Consider the following 19,029-nt stretch of genomic DNA (forward strand, 5'->3'; position numbering starts at 1 on the left):
TTTTGTTTACTCTAAGTTACTTTCGTTAACGCGTTACGCGTCTATGTTGTCAGTTTACTTATGGTACAAGAACTACAAGTATAGCAAGGTATAGTCCATCAACTTTTCGTCACGGTTTGCGCAGCCGTTCAGCCAATCAAAAGATTACCTTTGATTGTCGAGTCTCTAACTTTTATGTTTATCACCTATTAGTGTTATTATTATTTTTGTTTTGAATCCTACGTTGATAATACTACAGGCAATTGCTGTTAATTATTATCAACTCATTTCTATTTAATGTATCAAACATTAAAATTATAAAATAATAATGCTAATATTATATTTTCATGATGATATATTAAATTTCAGTTTGATAAATAGTTATTGGCTGATGCTGGTATGAGTTACTTACTGACACGTAAATATTATATACATGTAGCTCTCCTGAATAAATGATAGTCGCTGATAACTTGTCCTACGCTAAAAACAAATCTAAAATATCTTCAAAATATGTTTTAAATACTGTAATTCAACCTAATATTTAAATCATAAAAACGAGAGTCCTCATGATTTGAATAAATTCAAGAAGCAGTGTACAATTCACGACCAAAAATAGCTGCATAAAATATATTCTGTATCAAACTCTGGCTTTTCGTGATTTACTCGACACAATTATTGATTAACATACCAACATGAATGACTGTCTCATCTACATCAATTGTCAATCGTTTAAAAAATTTAACTACAATGTAAATATGAGTTGAAAACATGTCTTAACAAGGTAATTTTATTTATACAACACTGTGGCGAAAATAATTGATACATTTCCATTGTGTAATTCACATACTTGAAAAAATCACTGAAGAAAGCACAAAACTAGAAAAAATTATTTTCTCAAAATGAGTTTGTTACATTGATCACTAAATTTACAATTATTAATTGATTCATTTACGTATTGTATTTTCATTCCATATTTGTTTTTGTGTAACACTCTCAAAAAAGTTCAACACATCAATTATTTATATCCGTATTAATTGGAAAAAGAAAAAAAAAAAAAAGATATTTGTAACAAATTGAATTTAAATGTTTGTTCTTTTTTTGTTTTATTGCAATACAAGACCAATTCTGTCTGGTGTCATACTTGGGCAACGCCAGTTGAAAAGATAGTATTGAAGATTTCCATCACCAATACCAAACTTCAAGGTTTCCAGGAATTCTTTGTTTTCCATTAGATCAAGAGCATTGAAAACGTCAAAGCCAAGCTATAAAAATAAATCAATTATTTAAAAATGATTACTCAATTATTATGAATGATTAAAACTAATAAAGCTTACATTTTTTGCTGAAATAAGAGCATCAGTCATCAGATCAATCCAAGGTGTTTTTGTTGAAACATTGTAGAAGCTATATGCTGCACGTAAAGTTTTATGTGTCTGATGATGCATGACAGAACTTGGTAGAGTATAATAACTAACAAGATCAGTAATTATTCCATTATTTTCAACGACAAAACTATTAATAATACCATCATGAGGGAAAAACCAGTGTCGAAATTCATCTTCAGTAAAGACTGGTGATAAATCAAACTTCTCGAGATACTAAAAACAAAAATATTAATAATATTTATTAAAATGATTTATTTGTGTTTAAATAATTTAAATAAATAAATACCTTGTTGAGTAATTTTTGTGCTTGTGGCACATCACTTTCTTTTAATTTTCTGTAACCAGGAACTTTTGTATTTTCTGGTAACTTGTAAAATTTAAGAGTTCTTTGCATTGTCATATTACGTGAAAGATGTGAAAATTTAATTTCAATTAATTTTTTTGGATTTAATGAACGATGCCAATAACGACAAGTTGATACTGGTTTTGGTAAAACAACACCAGCCGTATAAACAGCTTGAAAAATACCTTTTAAATTTACTCTTCTTGTTATTTCACGTATTAAAACTGGTGCAACACGTTTTGATCGTAATTTTTTGTGTACACAAAGAAAATTAATTTCAACCATTTTTTGTGAGCTAAAGAAAACAATTTAGAATAATTAAAACTCAATATTTAATATAATATTAATGTTGAATTGTAAAAAAAATCCTCACTGATTATAAACTCGTAGAGTTGCTGGTATTGCTGATATAAAACCGACTAGTTTACCACTTTTTGATACACGAACACCACAGTGCCACTCTTTACACCAACCTGGTGGTTGTAAATTCCTACATAAAAACAAATTTAATAAATAATCAACTTAATTTAGTTACTTATAAATTATATTGTCATTTTACCATTTAAGAAAATCTTGTGGATAATCAAATCTAAACATTGCATCGTCATCTTCAACATAATTTTCCGAGAGCAATGCATAAAGTTCAGCAAGAATCAATGGATCTTCAAGATTCAATGTGTCCCATTGAAAATCAACAGGTAATGAGTAAGGCTCTTGTCTTACTGATGTTTTATTTGGTTCAATTGGTTCATTAACAACAATTTTTTCATCTATTAAAATAAATACAAAAATAATATTAATTATCTACAAAATTATAATATTTTTAATCAATTTATTTAATTATAGTTTACCCATTTTTGGAACTGGTTGAGTGCTCCAAAATTGATATGATTTATGCAAAGCTTCTTCTTGAGTTTTTGCTGGTTTATATTGAAGTTCAAATGCCTCCAAGGCCAATTGAATTTCCTTCAGTGGAATGTTACAAGTACTTGGAGTTTCGCCATTTTTAACAACGACATCAGTTTGATTTTCACTGGCACTACTAGCATCGACAACTTGATTTTTCTTTTTACGATTACGTTTTTTCGAACTGAAAATAATAATATAAATATTAACAATAAATAAACTTTGTATTTTTTGATATAAAAATTAATTAACAAATATTAAAATGCTCCATATTAAATTAAAGGCGTGAGTACTTTTTTTTTTTTCATGAATCAACACTTGGTTCCTCATGCTTTCATATAAAAATGATTATATAATTTTATAAAAAATTAAAATCAATTAATAAAAACAAAACAAATAGTTTGTTGTATTATTATTGCTATGACTATCTAGTTGTTGCACCCAAATGAAAAAAAAATGCCGGCCTTGTTGGCAGGCCTAACTCATGTCATAGTAAACTATCAACTTAAAATAGTAATAAATAAATTATAACCTTATTATACTATTGTTTAATAATGATTTAATAATTTACCTTTTGCTTTTAGAATCTTTCTCACTATTATCCTCTTTTTTTATATCTTGATTAACGACTTCATTTTCTTCTTCCATTTTTTGATGATTCCTTATTTCCTCTAGGAGGAATTATAAATTATGTGGAATGCCCTTGTAGTTGGTTCTTCTTGGTTCATTCCCGTGTCCATATGTACATGAAAATTTTGTTTCTTGCGCAGGCCCGCTGGTAGCCTAGCAGCAGAGTTGAATGAAACGAGTAATTTTTCAGTTTCTTACCAGTTACAGTAAATTATTTGTAAGTTACTAGGAAAACGGTAAGTTACCGTAAATAACATATTGTTTTATGTTAGGGATGTGTGATACTTTTAAAAGTATTCGGTATCGATATATCGGATATTTTTTTTTTCAAATATCGGTTATCCGTTATATCGGGTTGAAAAGTACTCGGTATATCGAATATTGAGTACTTTTAAAATAAAAAAAAAAACCAATGTTTAATGAGTTTTTGATATTAATTATTATTTTATTTAAATACATCAGTATTAATATTGTTTAATACTGATCCTGTATTTTATGTAAATTTAAATTGTTTTACATTTAATTTTTTTATTAATATATTAATTGATAATGATAAAAATTAATAATAATATATATATGTATTTTTAATAAATACAAAACAATATTTAATATTGGATAAAATTATTGATAATATTTGAAATTAATAACAACTTTTATCATTTTAATTTATATAATTGTTTATAAAATAATATTTTTTGGTATGCTTTTTGGTAATATATATTATTGGTTGTAATCAGTTAGCCGACAATCGACGGGCCGACATAAAACTAATGATTGAAATCGATTTGTACTTCAATGTAATGTATTTGTGACTATTAGTAACCCCCCTCATCAATTGTAATTAATTAATTAAAATTCTATGTTGCACTTAGCCGACAAATTATAAGGAACAGCTGTAAAAATTAATTTATGACTGTATTTTATAGGAAATCATTTGTACATTCCAAATATATATTTGTTATATTTGTCCGAGGTCAACTTTTTTTTTAATTAATTAAATAAACATTTAATATTAATTGCCTAATTAAAGTTGTACGGCGCATGCGTGTAGATTTTTTTTTCTATAGTGTATCAATTGAGATGACAGCTGTAAAAGATGGCAGCGGATGTTTATTTACAATAAAAAATTTTCAACAACATACAGTAATTTACTAAAACAATTTAAACATTATATTGTTATAAAAATCCCAAGGACAAGCAGTAGCTAAGGAATGAATGGAGCTTAGAACATAATTTTTTTGGCTACATTAATTCCTTAGCTACTGCTTGTTCTTGGTATTTTTATTTATTTAATAAATAAATACATGTATTTTATTAAATAAAATAAAAAAAAATAAATACATTTTTATTTTTTTAAAATAAATTACATGTATAATGTATATATATATATATGCAGCACCGCCATATTATACGTTTTATCCGGTTTTATCCGTATAATACGCGTATTATACGAAATGCGTATAATATTCCAAAAAAGCCCAACACTGACGTCGACTATTTTATTTACTGTTTGTTTACATTTTAAGATATCTGTCGTACAAGCATTGTTAACGTCAATTTTTCTGTTCTGGTTCAGTTCTGGTTATTAACAAATATACAATAAATAAATTAAATTTTATTAATTGATATATAAATTGAAATATAGAACTTTTAAGAACTTACGTGTGGAGTCTGTTATTTTTGTATCCAATTTGTGTATATAATAGTTAAATTTTCAAAGTTAAGACCAAGGTTAGAATTGTCAATTTGGTTTGATTAATAAATAAATTTATTAATAAATGATAGATTAATAAATTTTTTGAACCATTGTATATTAAAATGCTGTTATTTTTTTTTACTATATTGAAAAGTAACTTTTTCAATTAACATGAAATATCATTGTGACAGTAAGTTAATATAATGACATTTCCAAGCTTGATAAAATTGCTAATTAAACATATACTAATTATTTTTATATTTTTTACTTTTTAGAAATATCATAGTTTATATTCTACAAAGAAAATGGGAAGAATATGTATCGTTCGAAATTGTAATGGAGGAAAGAATGATAATAAAACTGAAGGACCTCACATTACTCTTTTTAGTGTACCAAAGGTAATTATATATTAATTAAACTAGATTATAAAATGATCAACAATTCAACCATTTTTTATTTGTTTATAAAAAAAGTTTATTATAAAAATTATGATGCTTTGGTCATTGTTTGTTGGGCCTCATCATTCTATCTGTTCAGTCCTTTAATATTTTAATCAACACAAATTTCTCAACTGATTAATTTACTTGCAATTAAGTTGAATTATGAATTTGGTTAAAGTCTTATTCATTATATTGAATTTTTTTTAAATAAAATGTACAACTAATGCTTTTTTTATGTTGGTTATAACCTTTAGGATCCAGTACTTTTTGATGCTTGGAAGTCGAATCTTCCAGAGCTTCGAAAGCCTTTAAGTACTTCATGTTATGTTTGTGAAAAACATTTCCATCCAAGTGATATATTATCTCATTACACACATAAATTATCAACAAATATATGGACTTATTCTCGGGGCTTGAAGCAATTAAAGCCCAAAGCTGTTCCTATAGTTTCCAATAACAGTGTGACTGTAGATGATACAATGATACATGATCAGCATCACAGTGTTGAAAATTCAAACACCAACGAAAAAAATACTGATGTCGAAATTGAATCCTCAATATGTACAATTAACTCAAATAATAATCATTCAAGTGGTCCAAGTGTATTAAATGAAAAAGATACTTTAAATGATGATACCATGGAAGTCCAAGAAATACAAAACAAAAAGTATAAATCCGAAGTATCATTTAGTTTTGATTCTTTAATTGAAAATTTAGACACTATAACATATTCGAAAGGATGCAGATGGAGTTATACAATTACATCTGATAAAAAAAAGATTATTTTTGTATCGTCTCCATCTGATGGTATTTTACGACGAGTTGATATATATTCTAATCTGTCTACTAATGTTATAATGGATTGTATTCTTGTTCCTCAAAAGCATTTACCTGATCGATTCAAAAATATAGATGAAATTATTGAGTTTTTAACAATAGTTTACAATTGGAATTTATGTCTAACTCTGAAAAATTCAAACAGGTAAACATTTAATTAATATTAATTATATTGTAGCAAAACAAAATAAATAATTTATATTAACCCATTATATTATAACAATTTCACTCAAAAATATTACGTATTTTCATTTTATTTTTACTATATATTCTAGATTTATTCATGATGGTGTTTGTGAGGCCATTGCTCCAAATAATGAAAATTTTTTAGGTCGAAGACGTCTTAGATGTATGCCTTGTGTCTTAAGACGAGAATCTAAGCAATGTCAAAATCTTGATAAACAAATTAAACAAGAAAAGAAATCTTTAAAAGTTTTAAATCAAAAAGTGAGAAGATATAAGAAAAAGGTAAATACTTGTAAAATTAATGGATAATTGCTCAGTTATTATACACGTAGTGATAATTATATCAATCAGATATTTATTTTTTCTCCTCAGATTGTAACACTTGAAGCACATGTTCATGATTTATGGGACTCAAAAGAGTATAATTGAAATATGTAGAAGTTCAATCCTTTTTCCTCCCAAAAAATTATAAAAAGATTGTTAAGAAATGACTCGTATTGAAAGAAAGTATTGAAAAAAAAATTGAAATTCCGTTGACATATCTAATTAACTAACTTATACTATTAATCACAATTGCACCTGTTTTGTGCAAAAGGTAAACATAATCATACATGCTAAACTGAATAAGAGTGATCAAGAGGCACGGTAGTGCCTCGAGTCAAGTATGAGAAAGAAATATATATGTGTTGATGAGAATATGTGTGAGATGAGATTAACTACTACTACCGTGCCTTATTATACATCAAATATTTTGTCCCCTTCCGTCGCAAATCTTTTAGAAATTCAATTAAAATGTGATAGAGTTGAATGAGGATGTTGAGGTTTGGTAATGATCCCATAAATCGATGTCAAGCTTTTTTTTAAAAAAAAAAATCAGTTTTTTTTATTGCGGTAATATATATTTAAAGCATAATTGATATTTACGGTCTTTGCGTTTTTATCAAATCGACCAGATTTCTTCCGTTCAGTTGGTAAAACTTTACAATTACTTCTCTTCTCTTTTTTTAGTGTTTATATTTTGGCTGCACTGCGCAGTATGTTATTATTCATGGAGTTTAACAAGGAGGGTAATCTGTGACGTCACACTGTGTATTGGCATAGGGAGCCAATTTATTTATTCTTTAGTTTTTGGTAAATATGGCATTATTTTTTCAAGTATTTCGATGGGGTATTTTGAAAAGCCGAACATCATTTTCCATAAGAGCCTATGTTTAACCTCAAAAAAAGGACCATCTTTAACAGTTAATTAATAAAAAAAACATCTTATAACAAAAAATCTGATTAAAGAAAAGGGTGTATCGTTATTTCAATTATCTACTCTATAAAATTCGTGAAATCGTCATTATTTTTAATTTTCCCTGGTTGTACCTTAACACAGTTAAAAGCCAGAGTTTACACTCCTTATTCACCTTCATGGAGAATGGAGATTGATGGAGATTAATTAATTTCTGGTAATAAGTGGTATTGCATTTAAAAAGCCTTGCTTTAGAAAATATATGCAATAAAATTCCAATGAGAGTTACCCTGGTAGAAATATTTCTCCGACTTTTCTCCAACTTTTCTCCGCCATTTCTCCACTTCTTTACGAAAATGACCCATAGTTGGAGAAATGGTGGACAAATTGCTCCAACCTTTCTCCAACCAAAAATTTACTCCAACTTTCTTCCAACTTTTTTCCGACTTTTCTCCAACTTTTTTTCGCCATTTCTCCAACCTGAAATTTACTCCAACTTCTTTCCAACTTTTCTCCAACCATGGGTCATTTTCGTAAAAAGGTGGAGAAAGTTGGAAAAAAGGCGGAGAAAGTTGGAAAAAGTTGGAGAAATATTTCTACCAGGGGTGTGTTGGTCAAAAATAATAGTTTTAAAACAGTTTCGAAAAAAATAAAAACAACAGAAGAATAATCATTTTCAATAAAACTCTTGAAAATCTCAGAATATATATCCTGAAAAAAATTAAATATAGATCTAAATAGATGTGTTGCCGTAGATTTGTCCGTCAAGCGCATTTATATGGGAAAAATTCGACTCACAGAAGAAAATGATAGAATTTATAATTTATTCAATAATTCAATTGAAAAAAAAATATTCCATCTACAATAGACAGATGCAATAATTCAATTGAATAATACAATTTCTAATCCAACAAATGAATCAACAAATAATTCTCAAATGCATAAATTGGCATTAAAAATAGTTGATAATCCACAAGAATTAATGATCGAACAACATCTTCAAATATCAGTTGAGCCAAATTGCATGGAAGAAATATTATTATTTAGGTTACCACAAAAAAAAATATTATGTTAACAAGATATCCCGAGATGAAATTTTGTCTCTGAAAACAGCCTCCGAAAACTCTGCAGCCTTTAAACACAGCTGTCTCTAAAGTGGATAAATCAAAGTAGTTCAGAGAAATTCTTCAGAAATCAACGTCGAGAAGAAAATTTTTCCACTCATTTCTCCGCATAGGTCAACTTGGAAAAAATTCGGAGAAATTCAGAATAATTACGGAGAAATTCGGAAAAATTCAAAGAAATATTTTCACCACCCTGGTAGAAATATTTCTCCGACTTTTCTCCAACTTTTCTCGGCCATTTCTCCACCTCTTTACGAAAATGACCCATAGTTGGAGAAATTGGTCCGCCATTTCTCCTACTTTTCTCCAACCAAAAATTTACTCCAACTTTTTTTTCAACTTTTTTCCAACTTTTTTTCGCCATTTCTCCAATTTGAAATTTACTCCAACTATTTTCCAACTTTTTTCCAACCTTTCTTCAACCAAAAATTTACTCCAACTTTTTTCCAACTTTTCTCCAACCATGGGTCATTTTCGTAAAAAGGTGGAGAAAGTTGGAAAAAGTCGGAGAAATATTTCTACCACGGTACGCTATCAATTATTTAATGTATTAATTATGTATAACTTTTAAATTAATAAATATTATTATTTTCGATTCTTATTGATTCAAATAATAATTGGTACTTTGGCGGTGTACATACGTACATAATATTTGGAGTAGGGATGCACAAAGACAAGAATCATTAATCTGCACATACTAACATTTATTCATCAAAAAATTATATTAGTAATTAATAAAGTAACTTATTCCAATAGTATTTTATTACAGATTCTAATTCTCGAAAGAATTATCTTTCGATTCCAAAAAAAAAGTTGAAAATTAAATCCAGGTTATAACTATGCCCTCGAAATTTTAATTAATTAATAACAATCAAACTATCAACTCCCAAAGATTTCTAATTTCACTCTAATATTTCTCCAGAAAATCTCCAATTATTGAAGATGCACACGAGACGAGACGAGACGAGATTTGATCGAGTCTCGTCTCGGTCTCGAAAAATGACCAAAACAACAGTTTCGTCTCGGTATCGTCTCGCCTGAAAAATTGTCAGTCTCGTCTCGGTCTCGTCTCGAGTGTGGCCTAGTGGGCACCTCAATGCTATAGTAAAAATTTATAAAATTATATGCGGCACCCTTCACTTTTTGTTGCGTAGACGGTCCTGTTTTCCACCAATACATATACAGTTGTGTGTATCAATATGCACACAAACGTATTTTGTTACCTCCACTCCTTTACTCTTTAACTTTTTTTTTTTTTAAACAATGATTGTTTAACTTTCTAGCAGGGAACTTAAATTTTTTTTTTTCTATAATTTTTCTAAGATTTTGAAGTTTTATGAAGGTAGTTTTTTATTTAGGTGGTAAGACAAAAACACCGTGAAAATTCGAGATATGTTGTTTTTTTTTTTAACGTTTATGTTTTTTACGTTAGCATACACGTTAAAAGTTGTTGACTTTAAACAATAATAACTATTTTACTAGCACGGATAGACTTCTGAAATTTTGGCATAAGATAGATAATTATTTCATAAACCTACTCTAAAAATTTAAAAAAAAGTTAAAGATAATCGAGTGATGTTCGAACTCCCTTAACATATAAAATTATTTCAACAGGTGAAGTTATATACTAGTCAAATAATAAGTTTCAATTGATACTTACGATATTTGAATTAAATTTATATTTAATTGATAGCGAGAAGAGAAATAACGTTCGATGAATTCAGTAAACTACAGTAAAAATACAGTAAAAAGAAATGAGTAAATTTATAAGTAAGTAAGTGATAAGTAAGCCAGGATAATTCGATAAAACAAAATACAAAATATAACAATGAAAATATTAAACCATACAATTAATTCAATTATAATTTAACGTATAATGTATTATATCCAAAATTTTGTGTTTAATAAGCTCGTAAATATTGATCTAAAATTAATTTTATTTCAACAATTAATATCATTGAAATATTAAAAGCACAAGTATTTAATTGCTCTCTTCTCTTTTTTATTATTTCATTACCAACAGTGTTTTACATTATATATTAAAACATTTCATATTTGTATATGTAATATATAATATAATATAAACAAATGTGAATAGTATTTAGTCTCGAATATATTATATAGTCGCAAGTCAATAACATAAATAAAAGTTAATAGATTTTAGGTATACATGGTAAAATTTCAGTTGAACGATTTATATTTTTAAACCGTTATTGGCCTTCACCATGATTGTTTGTTTCATTATTTTTATTATAGAATTTTTTATTGAATAACCATAAATTGAAGCATAAAGTCCCCATTGGATGTTTAAAATTTTATCTATATATAATAGACTAATTAATTGATTGGAATGAAATTTATGTAGAGAATATATTTTATATAGTATATAGATATATAATTTTTTAAAATTTGTTTTTTTAAAAATGATCGGTGCTTTATGATATATTTTCATTTTTAATTATCTAGATCTTTGAGTTAATATATGGGAACACATCGGTGTCAATTGCTACACACATTTTTTTTATTTTATTTTCAATTAAATCTCAATTTAAAATATAGCATAGGCATCTACATAATTAATACGAGATTTAAACAATTCCTTTTGTTATTGAAATTCATATTGAGTCAATTAATACCCATGAATGTCATGAGTTAGATTTTTTTTTTTTTTTTATAGTCATTTCTTTTATCAATGATATGCATTTAAAATTGAGATTGCGAGTGACAGGCCAATGTATTTTGACAGTCGTGTTGTTATTGTCATCTTGGAACCATTATTTCCTGATTTTGTTCGTTTACCTTTTGATTTACCTCGTCTTTTACGTACATAAATTGCATTTGTTGAGTTTGTTGGTGACTCGACATTGCAATAACTCATATCACAACAGCTTATACATATCTAAAAAAAAATTAAAATATATTTATTTTAGTTCGCAAAATAACACTACTATTTTATTTTTCTGTTGAAAATATTTCTCTATTGTTGCTTTGCAGTATTGTAAAAAAGTTTAAGGATGAATATTTCTATAGAAAAATTTTCTTTTAGCATATTATTATTACATTTTTTTACGGAAAAATATTTTCAATAAAGATAATAATATTTTGTATACCTGTTGAGTGTCAACGGGAATACAACCAATTGACGCTGGGGTGCACAGTTTTTTGCTTGCACAGCTTTTGCTTACCTGTAGATAAACCAAATGAATATTAAGTTATTTTTTACATCCAACTATGACATTGAATGGAAAAAACTTCAAGAAAAAAAAAGATAAATATATACAGATACATAAAATTGTGAATTTGATAGTTTGCATATGATTTAATTTTCATTTTTTCTCACCAAGACGCTGTTACCTCGACTATCTAAAATATGAAGAGAACGGCAGAAATCTCTACTCCCAAGTGGGCAGGGAGTATCAATGGCCCATTTGTTGCACATCTGCGAGATAACAAAAAAAAAAAAAAAAAAACTATATATACATTGACTATATAAAATTACATAAATATATATGAGATAGTTTGACGTGTTATTGAATAACCAAACAAGCGACGACAGCTTGAAGAAATATTGTTATGATAAATGATAGATGCCCGAGAGGATGTATTGAATAATTTTAGTTTTATCTAGGTATAGAATAGTGATAAATTGTCAATTAGCAATGAAGCAGACAAATAGTTATATGGAAAACAAATGAAAGACTATTTAAATCAATATATCGATTGAATAAATTAGCACGAGTTCATCTCGATTTTTTAAATTATTCAGTAAAAGAAAAAAAGGTTAAATAGATTTTGTTAAAGCAAGTTTCTCGACGAGTGGAAAAATATTATTGAATTATATAATTCAATTTACATTTATAATTAATGTGCATAGTTGAAAATTTAAGGTATGATTTTTGCAAATTTTACAAGAACTAATAATTTTACACGGTTTAAAAAATCTTTAGATAACGACTCATTTTTTTTAGTCATATAACAAAATGACTCAGTCATTTTTCAAGTGACGATTTTAGCACTTATGATGACTCTTAAAAAAATGATTCAGTTCTTCAAAAAATGACTAAAATTAAATATTATTTTTAAGTCCTAAAAAATATGAGTATATGATTTAAATGACTTGATTATTTTTTTACGAAAAGTCAGTCACTTTGAGCGATAAAAAATGACTAAATGACTTGTATTCAACAGCCTTAAAAAAAAAGGGTTCAAATGACTTGCTATTACTTTGTAAGATTAATTACAAACCCTCAAGGCCTCAATGACTAAAAAAAAATGTTTAAGACTGAAAATGACCCGGAAAATTTTACCTTTGAATGTAAAATTCTATCATTTATCAGTAATGTTTTTCGAACATATTTTAACATTATTTATAGTATATTGATTTGACTGATATTTTGTTTTAAAAATCATTTTAACATTTTTTTTATTTACATTATTATCTTAGTTTTAATTAACGTTAATTTAACACAAAAATAAAATGTGAATCATTTTTACCATTAGATGTATATTAAATTTCAAATTTTATTTCTAACAGTAAATATTTTTTCCAGTAAAGTTTCAGCAGAAAATACATAGAGCTTTACATTCTTTCAATAATAATAACTGAAAATATTTTAATCAGTCATTGTCGTTTATATAAATGATAAAGTGCATTAGATAAATACCTGGTTATCGCTTACGTTGACACACGTATAACAAGTAAGACCTGTAAAAATTAATAAAAAATAAAAAATAAATATTATTTATTATTATAAATAACAAGTAAGTTTGATATTTACGATATATATTTTCCTCGTCTGTACTCGTTTTCATAAGGCCACTTTTTTGCTGTATCTCATTCCGTACGGTCTCATTGCTGGTAACGATATTTTTTCCACACGTGCTTTCAACAGCTAAGAGCAGCCCGACCACCAGCAATGTGATCATTCCTTACATTGCTAAAAATCAATGAACAACGAAAATTGGTGACCCACAATATTTAAAGTTATATTTTTTTTTTATGAGATATATCTATAAATTGGTATTTGGGTTAACAAAAGTTCATTCAATTTTTGTGAGATAGTGAATAAAAGTCAAATTGAATAGTATTTTTATGACACAGATTTTTTCATTTGCTATTATATCATTTGACCTATAATTTATCTTGGCATTTGATATCCTAATTAAGAGCTATTCATTTTTTTAATAAAGTTAAAAAGAAATGGATCGATTGATTATCTAAAAAGATTAATATATTACCGCGAATAAAAGTACAAAAAATTTTATAATATACTCACTTGAAGTATCACAAACACTGTGCCAACGTAAACATTTATTTTAAAGGTGATCATTTATAATATCACATTATTGTTTATCTTGTAATTAAATTCATCTCTTGTTCAATCAAAATAAACTTGAAATTTGAAGGCCCCTCAAATGTTTATCTTTCAGCTATGCATCAACTATCCAAATGTAATTAACAAGTCTATTATTATATAATATGTATAAGTTCAATATTTTTTAAAAATAAATTTCTCATCTAAAAAAAAAATAAAGTCTTTTTGATTATTGATTTAAAAAAAAAGAAAATAAAGTCTTGTACTATTTTTGATGAGTATCAAAAGCAAAGCCCAATTACATTGTTATCATCATCATCATCATCTATAAAACCAGGCACACACAAAAAAAAAAAGTGGGTAACCCAAAGAAATGAAAAGAGAACGAGAAAGAAGAGACTACTGGCAAGGAGAAAAAAAGGAAAAAAAAAATCACTTCATTCTATAAACTTGCAAGTATTGCTTTTTCTCAATTATTCTTTTATTTTTATTTTTTTTTTATTATTTGATACACATTCACTCACTTTGCGGCAATTTTTTTTGTAGCACTATATTTTTTTTTTTTTTGTATTGACTGCAGATGAGTGAAAGAATGAGGGAGCTTTTTTTTTTTACTACAATTTTACTACACGTAACAAGTTAAATTTTTGTGGTCAAGAAACAGGGTAAACTTTTGAATAGAAAATATAAAGCTTTGATCTCTAATTCACTGAGTTAAAACAACAAGCTAAATTAGCACCAATTTAGTTGAATGATTTTTTATATTCAACTTTGTTTTTAATAATAATTTACATTTGGAAATAATCATAAACGTACCATTTAGCGTTCTGTCTCGTTTTATTTACACAGCTGTTATAATTACATGTATATCTATGTTATAATTTTTTTTTTGGGAAAAAGGGGAGGGGGAGTAAATGTACGGTCCAGGGTGCCGCGCAGAATATACTGCTGAGCCGACTGGAATACAAGCCCGGGAGTATGGAGCTTTTGCAGCCCCGAATCACCCTATGCGCAAAAGCCATTCCGAAAATCCTCGGAGATCCTCGATTCGATACATTCGAGGTCGCATACTCGTAACAACTAGTGTACACGTGAGACCAATGCAGACCAATGTAAGACAGCCGCAAGAGGCCCTTCCGAATACTTTCGGATTGCGTGCTCACCATGGCTATTGTTACTCCCGTCGTTATATGGCTTGATTGTATTTTTTTTTTTTTTTTCTATTTTTTCACAAAAACGAAAAAATAATAAGCAATATCGACCAGCGACTATTTGGTTTTGCGACTTGACCTCAAGTTTTGGAGATGATTAAAATATCATCTAAAATGTATAAATAGTTTTATTTTTGTATGCTAAATATTTTATATATATAATGGTTATAATTATTTCTCACCTATTGATTTTGGACTCGTTTATTTTTGGAGCTTTTTCATTATGCACAGTGTAATTGTGTTAAATTATTTATACTATTTTAATGTACCCACGTATATAATATGTATGTTTATTTTATAAATATAGTTTTAGTAATTTCTTATTTAATTTATTAATAACGTCTGACCAACTAACCCAAAGGTCATACTTAAAGCTTCTTAATAATTAAATTATAAAAATGCTAGTGTGTGTAAATTTTAATATTGATATTTATAAATTACAAAGTAACAAAATTATTTAATTGCTTTATACATTGTAAAATCTGAGTACTATGAAACAATTTTAAATTTGATTTGTCTGTCGTAATTGTCAAGTCATTTCAAAGTTAATTCATTAACATGTATATCAGTGTATAGAATATTATTAAATTAGAAAATTAGTATCACTGCCGGTTATAAAGATAGCTATATTAATATTTTTAAAAAAAAAAATTCAACTCCTGAAAATAAATTTGAGCTATACGTCAATATATCTATGTTATTCAATTTTATGAGAGAATAAAAATAACATACATATCTGTACTAACATAAAAAATAAATTCCTACATACAAAAAATTTCGAAAATAACAAAAAAATTCAATCATATAAATTCACTTGAATTTATGTTTTACAAAAATATGCATTTTGTTTTTTTATAATGTATAGCCATAGAAGAGAGTCGTTGTGTTTAACAGAAAAAAATAAAATAATGTTAAATATTGCATTATACATTGTATATCATCCACATTCTGAATATATCAAGTGTATAATGTAAATAACTGAAAAGCTATATATATTCAAAATAGCAAGCGTCAAATATAGTTTAAGTATATACAGTAAAAAGTACAGAGAGGGAGAATGGACTGCAGATATTGATCTTTGACACCACAAATATTGAAAGTGTGGGCCTGTTAGAAATGTCATCTATTACGTTATTGATATTATTATTTATTATACATATATAAGAAATATATTTGATAAATTATTTGTTTATTTTTTTTGTTGTCGTATGACATTTTCTTTGTAATTTATGTTCAACATTAAAAACTTTTCAAATATTTATTATTGATTCCAAGAAAAATATAGTACTAATCAATATTATTAATTAATTAATTATTAAGATGCGTAAAAAAGTACTCCTTCAGATAAACGTGAAAGAACAAAAAAAAAATAATAATAATTGATTTTCCGCAATTTGAGCCATTCCTGAACGAAATTGGTTTATCTTAATTATAAGGTATCATATCAAATACTGACGCTATCAAAATATTAGGATTAAAAATTAAGTGTAAACCGTTTTTAATATCAGATTAATGCTAAATTTAACATTTTGTTATAACAGTGTATTCTAGCATATATATTCATAAGTAAAATCGATAAGAAAAGTATGTTAAAACTGATAGAATTTTCAGCAAAAATTTGAAAAGAAAAAAAGTAAATAATACAAAGAAAATGAAAAAAAAAAAAATAGGCTCACTCTGTGGCTGTTGTTGTTGTTCATGATGATTCTATAATAATGACTGTATAATGATGCGAACAATAACAATACTTTCGTTCCACAAAATAAAGTTTTGAATATCTTTCTTTTACATTCAGAAAAAAAAAAAATGGAAAAATATTTCCGCTGATATTGTCATTCATATAAAAATAAGCAAAAATAAAAAGCAAGCGGAAAAAAAAAATATTAAAGTAGAGCGTACATCACACTACGTGATATGACGATGTGCGCCTACGGGTGTTTGGAATGCGGAGATGGTATATATAACAAAATAGTTTTATCCACTTTGTAAATAAATATAAAAGCTCTATAGCCTTATTTAGCATTTTTTTTTCTTTATTCTATTCATTTTGTCACCCTTATTTAATATTACAGGATAGTAATCTTCTTATATATACCCTTTGTACATTCACACTTCTGTATTCTCAATGCTTGTGGTTTATAAGTAGTTGAAGTGGCAATCCTATTTATTCAAAACAAAAGTTAGTAAACACAAAATAAAGAGCGTTCGTGAACAAACACTTTATACGTCAGTTTTTTTTTTTTTTTTTTGCATTGATTTATCGAGTACTTTTTTTAACTCGATTGTACAGGTATATAGACTTTAACAAATTTCAAGTTGAGCTTAATATTTTTCGGTTTATTTAAAAAGAAAATAGAGTTTTAAAATACTTTTATATATGTTGGAATTTTAAGTGGTCTGATTCTGGAGTGATACGCAAAATACGAAGTAATTACTTGATTAATCACCAAGAATTGTTTTACTAGGAAATCTATTGGTCGGTGATATTCTCCACAAAGTATAGTTGGGGTAACCTCCACTGCCATTTTTCCACAGGATCAAGATGAATTCTGGCAAAATTAATGAGTAGATTATTTACTTCTTAGAACATTCAGTCAACTCCTACCATATACAAACAGTAACTCTTGAATAATAACTGGTTGCGAGACTTGGCCAGGACTATAACTCGTCAATGGGTCATTCACAGAAACAGGCAGTTGAAGTAGTGAGAATTGATGAGAACATTTTTATTTAACATAATTTTTTGATAATGACATGTCATTAAAATAGTTAAAACTTTTATTGAAAATTCTGTGAGCATTCGAAAATTGAATTTAGTTTTCATTTTTGCCACTTAAAGTCGTTGTACATATGTCTCTTTTTTATTAATTATGAATGTGTATCAAAATGAAATCACTCAGGTAAGTAACACGACCAGTAAAGTCGTTGTTGCCCCAATCAACTGAAAATGTATGTTATTAGCATTTTTTGTATAGAATTGAAGATTCATATAATTATTAATAAATTATTATATAGACTCACCGATAATAATAAAGGAAGATCAACATTAAAAAGTCCACTTAACGCAGTAAAGTATAGTTTTCGATTGTGGAAGTACATGGTTGATCTTAGATCACTCTAAAACAGAAATGGAAAGAAAATTATTTTCAAATCAATGCTAATAATCAAATTATTATGATAACCAACAACCAAACAACCTAACTATTATTGTTCGAGAATAAATTGTCAGAAAATACTGATTAATATACCACACCAAAACATGCATATGTATTTAAAATAATTTACCTGAGCAATTTTCGATTGAAAATCTATTAATGAAAAAGTTGAAAAGATATCTTGTGAGATTTTGTTTGCCTACAAAAAAAATCATCATATAACTTTTCATGTTTTATGGTCATAAAAATTATCACGTGCTCACTTTTTGACTTGTTAAATGACAAGAAAGTGCTATGATAAAAAGAGCAGAGCAATTAACCAAGATTGAGATCACATTAAATCCAAGTATCAAAGACTGCTTGTACTTAACTGTTTCCAAAACAGAAAAGATTTGGTATACCATAAGTGATGAACAAAATGTGATCCATATAAAAAATTGGACTGAGTAAATATTATTGATTATTTTTGCTGCTTTCATCAAGTTGTAATGCATCCTTACTACATTTTTAATTGTAATGCTATTATATTCTCTTTCTATTGTACAGTTGGAGCGCTGATTATTTCCTATTTAAAATATGTATTTTATT

At 27.0% G+C, this 19,029-nt stretch overlaps 3 protein-coding genes across 10 annotated transcripts; 1 reads left to right on the top strand and 2 right to left on the bottom strand.

Annotated features, from left to right (window-relative positions):
• Positions 1-735: 735 nt before the first annotated feature.
• Positions 736-3,362, bottom strand: LOC122848054 (glycylpeptide N-tetradecanoyltransferase 1). Its single transcript, XM_044145856.1, has 7 exons — positions 3,185-3,362; positions 2,559-2,797; positions 2,267-2,477; positions 2,081-2,197; positions 1,651-2,002; positions 1,314-1,577; positions 736-1,241 (listed from the first exon to the last, which is right to left on the bottom strand). Exons 1-7 carry the CDS (start codon positions 3,259-3,261, stop codon positions 1,083-1,085), a joined length of 1,419 nt encoding a protein of 472 aa, XP_044001791.1. The 5' UTR covers positions 3,262-3,362; the 3' UTR covers positions 736-1,082.
• Positions 3,363-4,339: 977 nt separating this feature from the next.
• LOC122848058 lies at positions 4,340-8,893 on the top strand. Of its 6 annotated transcripts, none has more exons than XR_006373439.1 (7): positions 4,340-4,386; positions 5,094-5,129; positions 5,215-5,337; positions 5,634-6,361; positions 6,492-6,684; positions 6,775-6,997; positions 7,411-8,893. XR_006373439.1 is itself a non-coding variant. In XM_044145873.1 (5 exons), the coding sequence occupies exons 2-5, from the start codon at positions 5,245-5,247 to the stop codon at positions 6,829-6,831; spliced, it is 1,071 nt and encodes a 356-aa protein (XP_044001808.1). In that variant the 5' UTR covers positions 4,760-5,129; positions 5,215-5,244; the 3' UTR covers positions 6,832-8,893. The 6 variants fall into 6 exon arrangements, 2 of the variants coding, with proteins under 2 accessions (XP_044001808.1, XP_044001828.1); XR_006373440.1 differs by lacking the exon at positions 4,340-4,386 and adding an exon at positions 4,803-4,974; XR_006373438.1 differs by lacking the exon at positions 4,340-4,386 and having other exon boundaries at positions 4,773-5,129.
• A 425-nt stretch (positions 8,894-9,318) lies between these two features.
• Positions 9,319-15,131, bottom strand: LOC122848079 (ly6/PLAUR domain-containing protein 6B-like). 3 transcript variants are annotated; one of them, XM_044145906.1, is made up of 7 exons: positions 14,892-15,131; positions 14,037-14,201; positions 13,539-13,697; positions 13,425-13,465; positions 12,101-12,199; positions 11,871-11,945; positions 9,319-11,659 (listed from the first exon to the last, which is right to left on the bottom strand). In XM_044145906.1, exons 3-7 carry the CDS (start codon positions 13,684-13,686, stop codon positions 11,450-11,452), a joined length of 573 nt encoding a protein of 190 aa, XP_044001841.1. In that variant the 5' UTR covers positions 13,687-13,697; positions 14,037-14,201; positions 14,892-15,131; the 3' UTR covers positions 9,319-11,449. The 3 variants fall into 3 exon arrangements, with proteins under 3 accessions (XP_044001841.1, XP_044001858.1, XP_044001849.1); XM_044145923.1 differs by having other exon boundaries at positions 14,037-14,278; XM_044145914.1 differs by having other exon boundaries at positions 14,037-14,278; positions 14,600-15,131.
• Positions 15,132-19,029: the final 3,898 nt, after the last annotated feature.

This window comes from Aphidius gifuensis, linkage group LG1, assembly GCF_014905175.1.
Source record: "Aphidius gifuensis isolate YNYX2018 linkage group LG1, ASM1490517v1, whole genome shotgun sequence".
NCBI classification, from domain to species: Eukaryota; Metazoa; Arthropoda; class Insecta; order Hymenoptera; family Braconidae; genus Aphidius; species Aphidius gifuensis.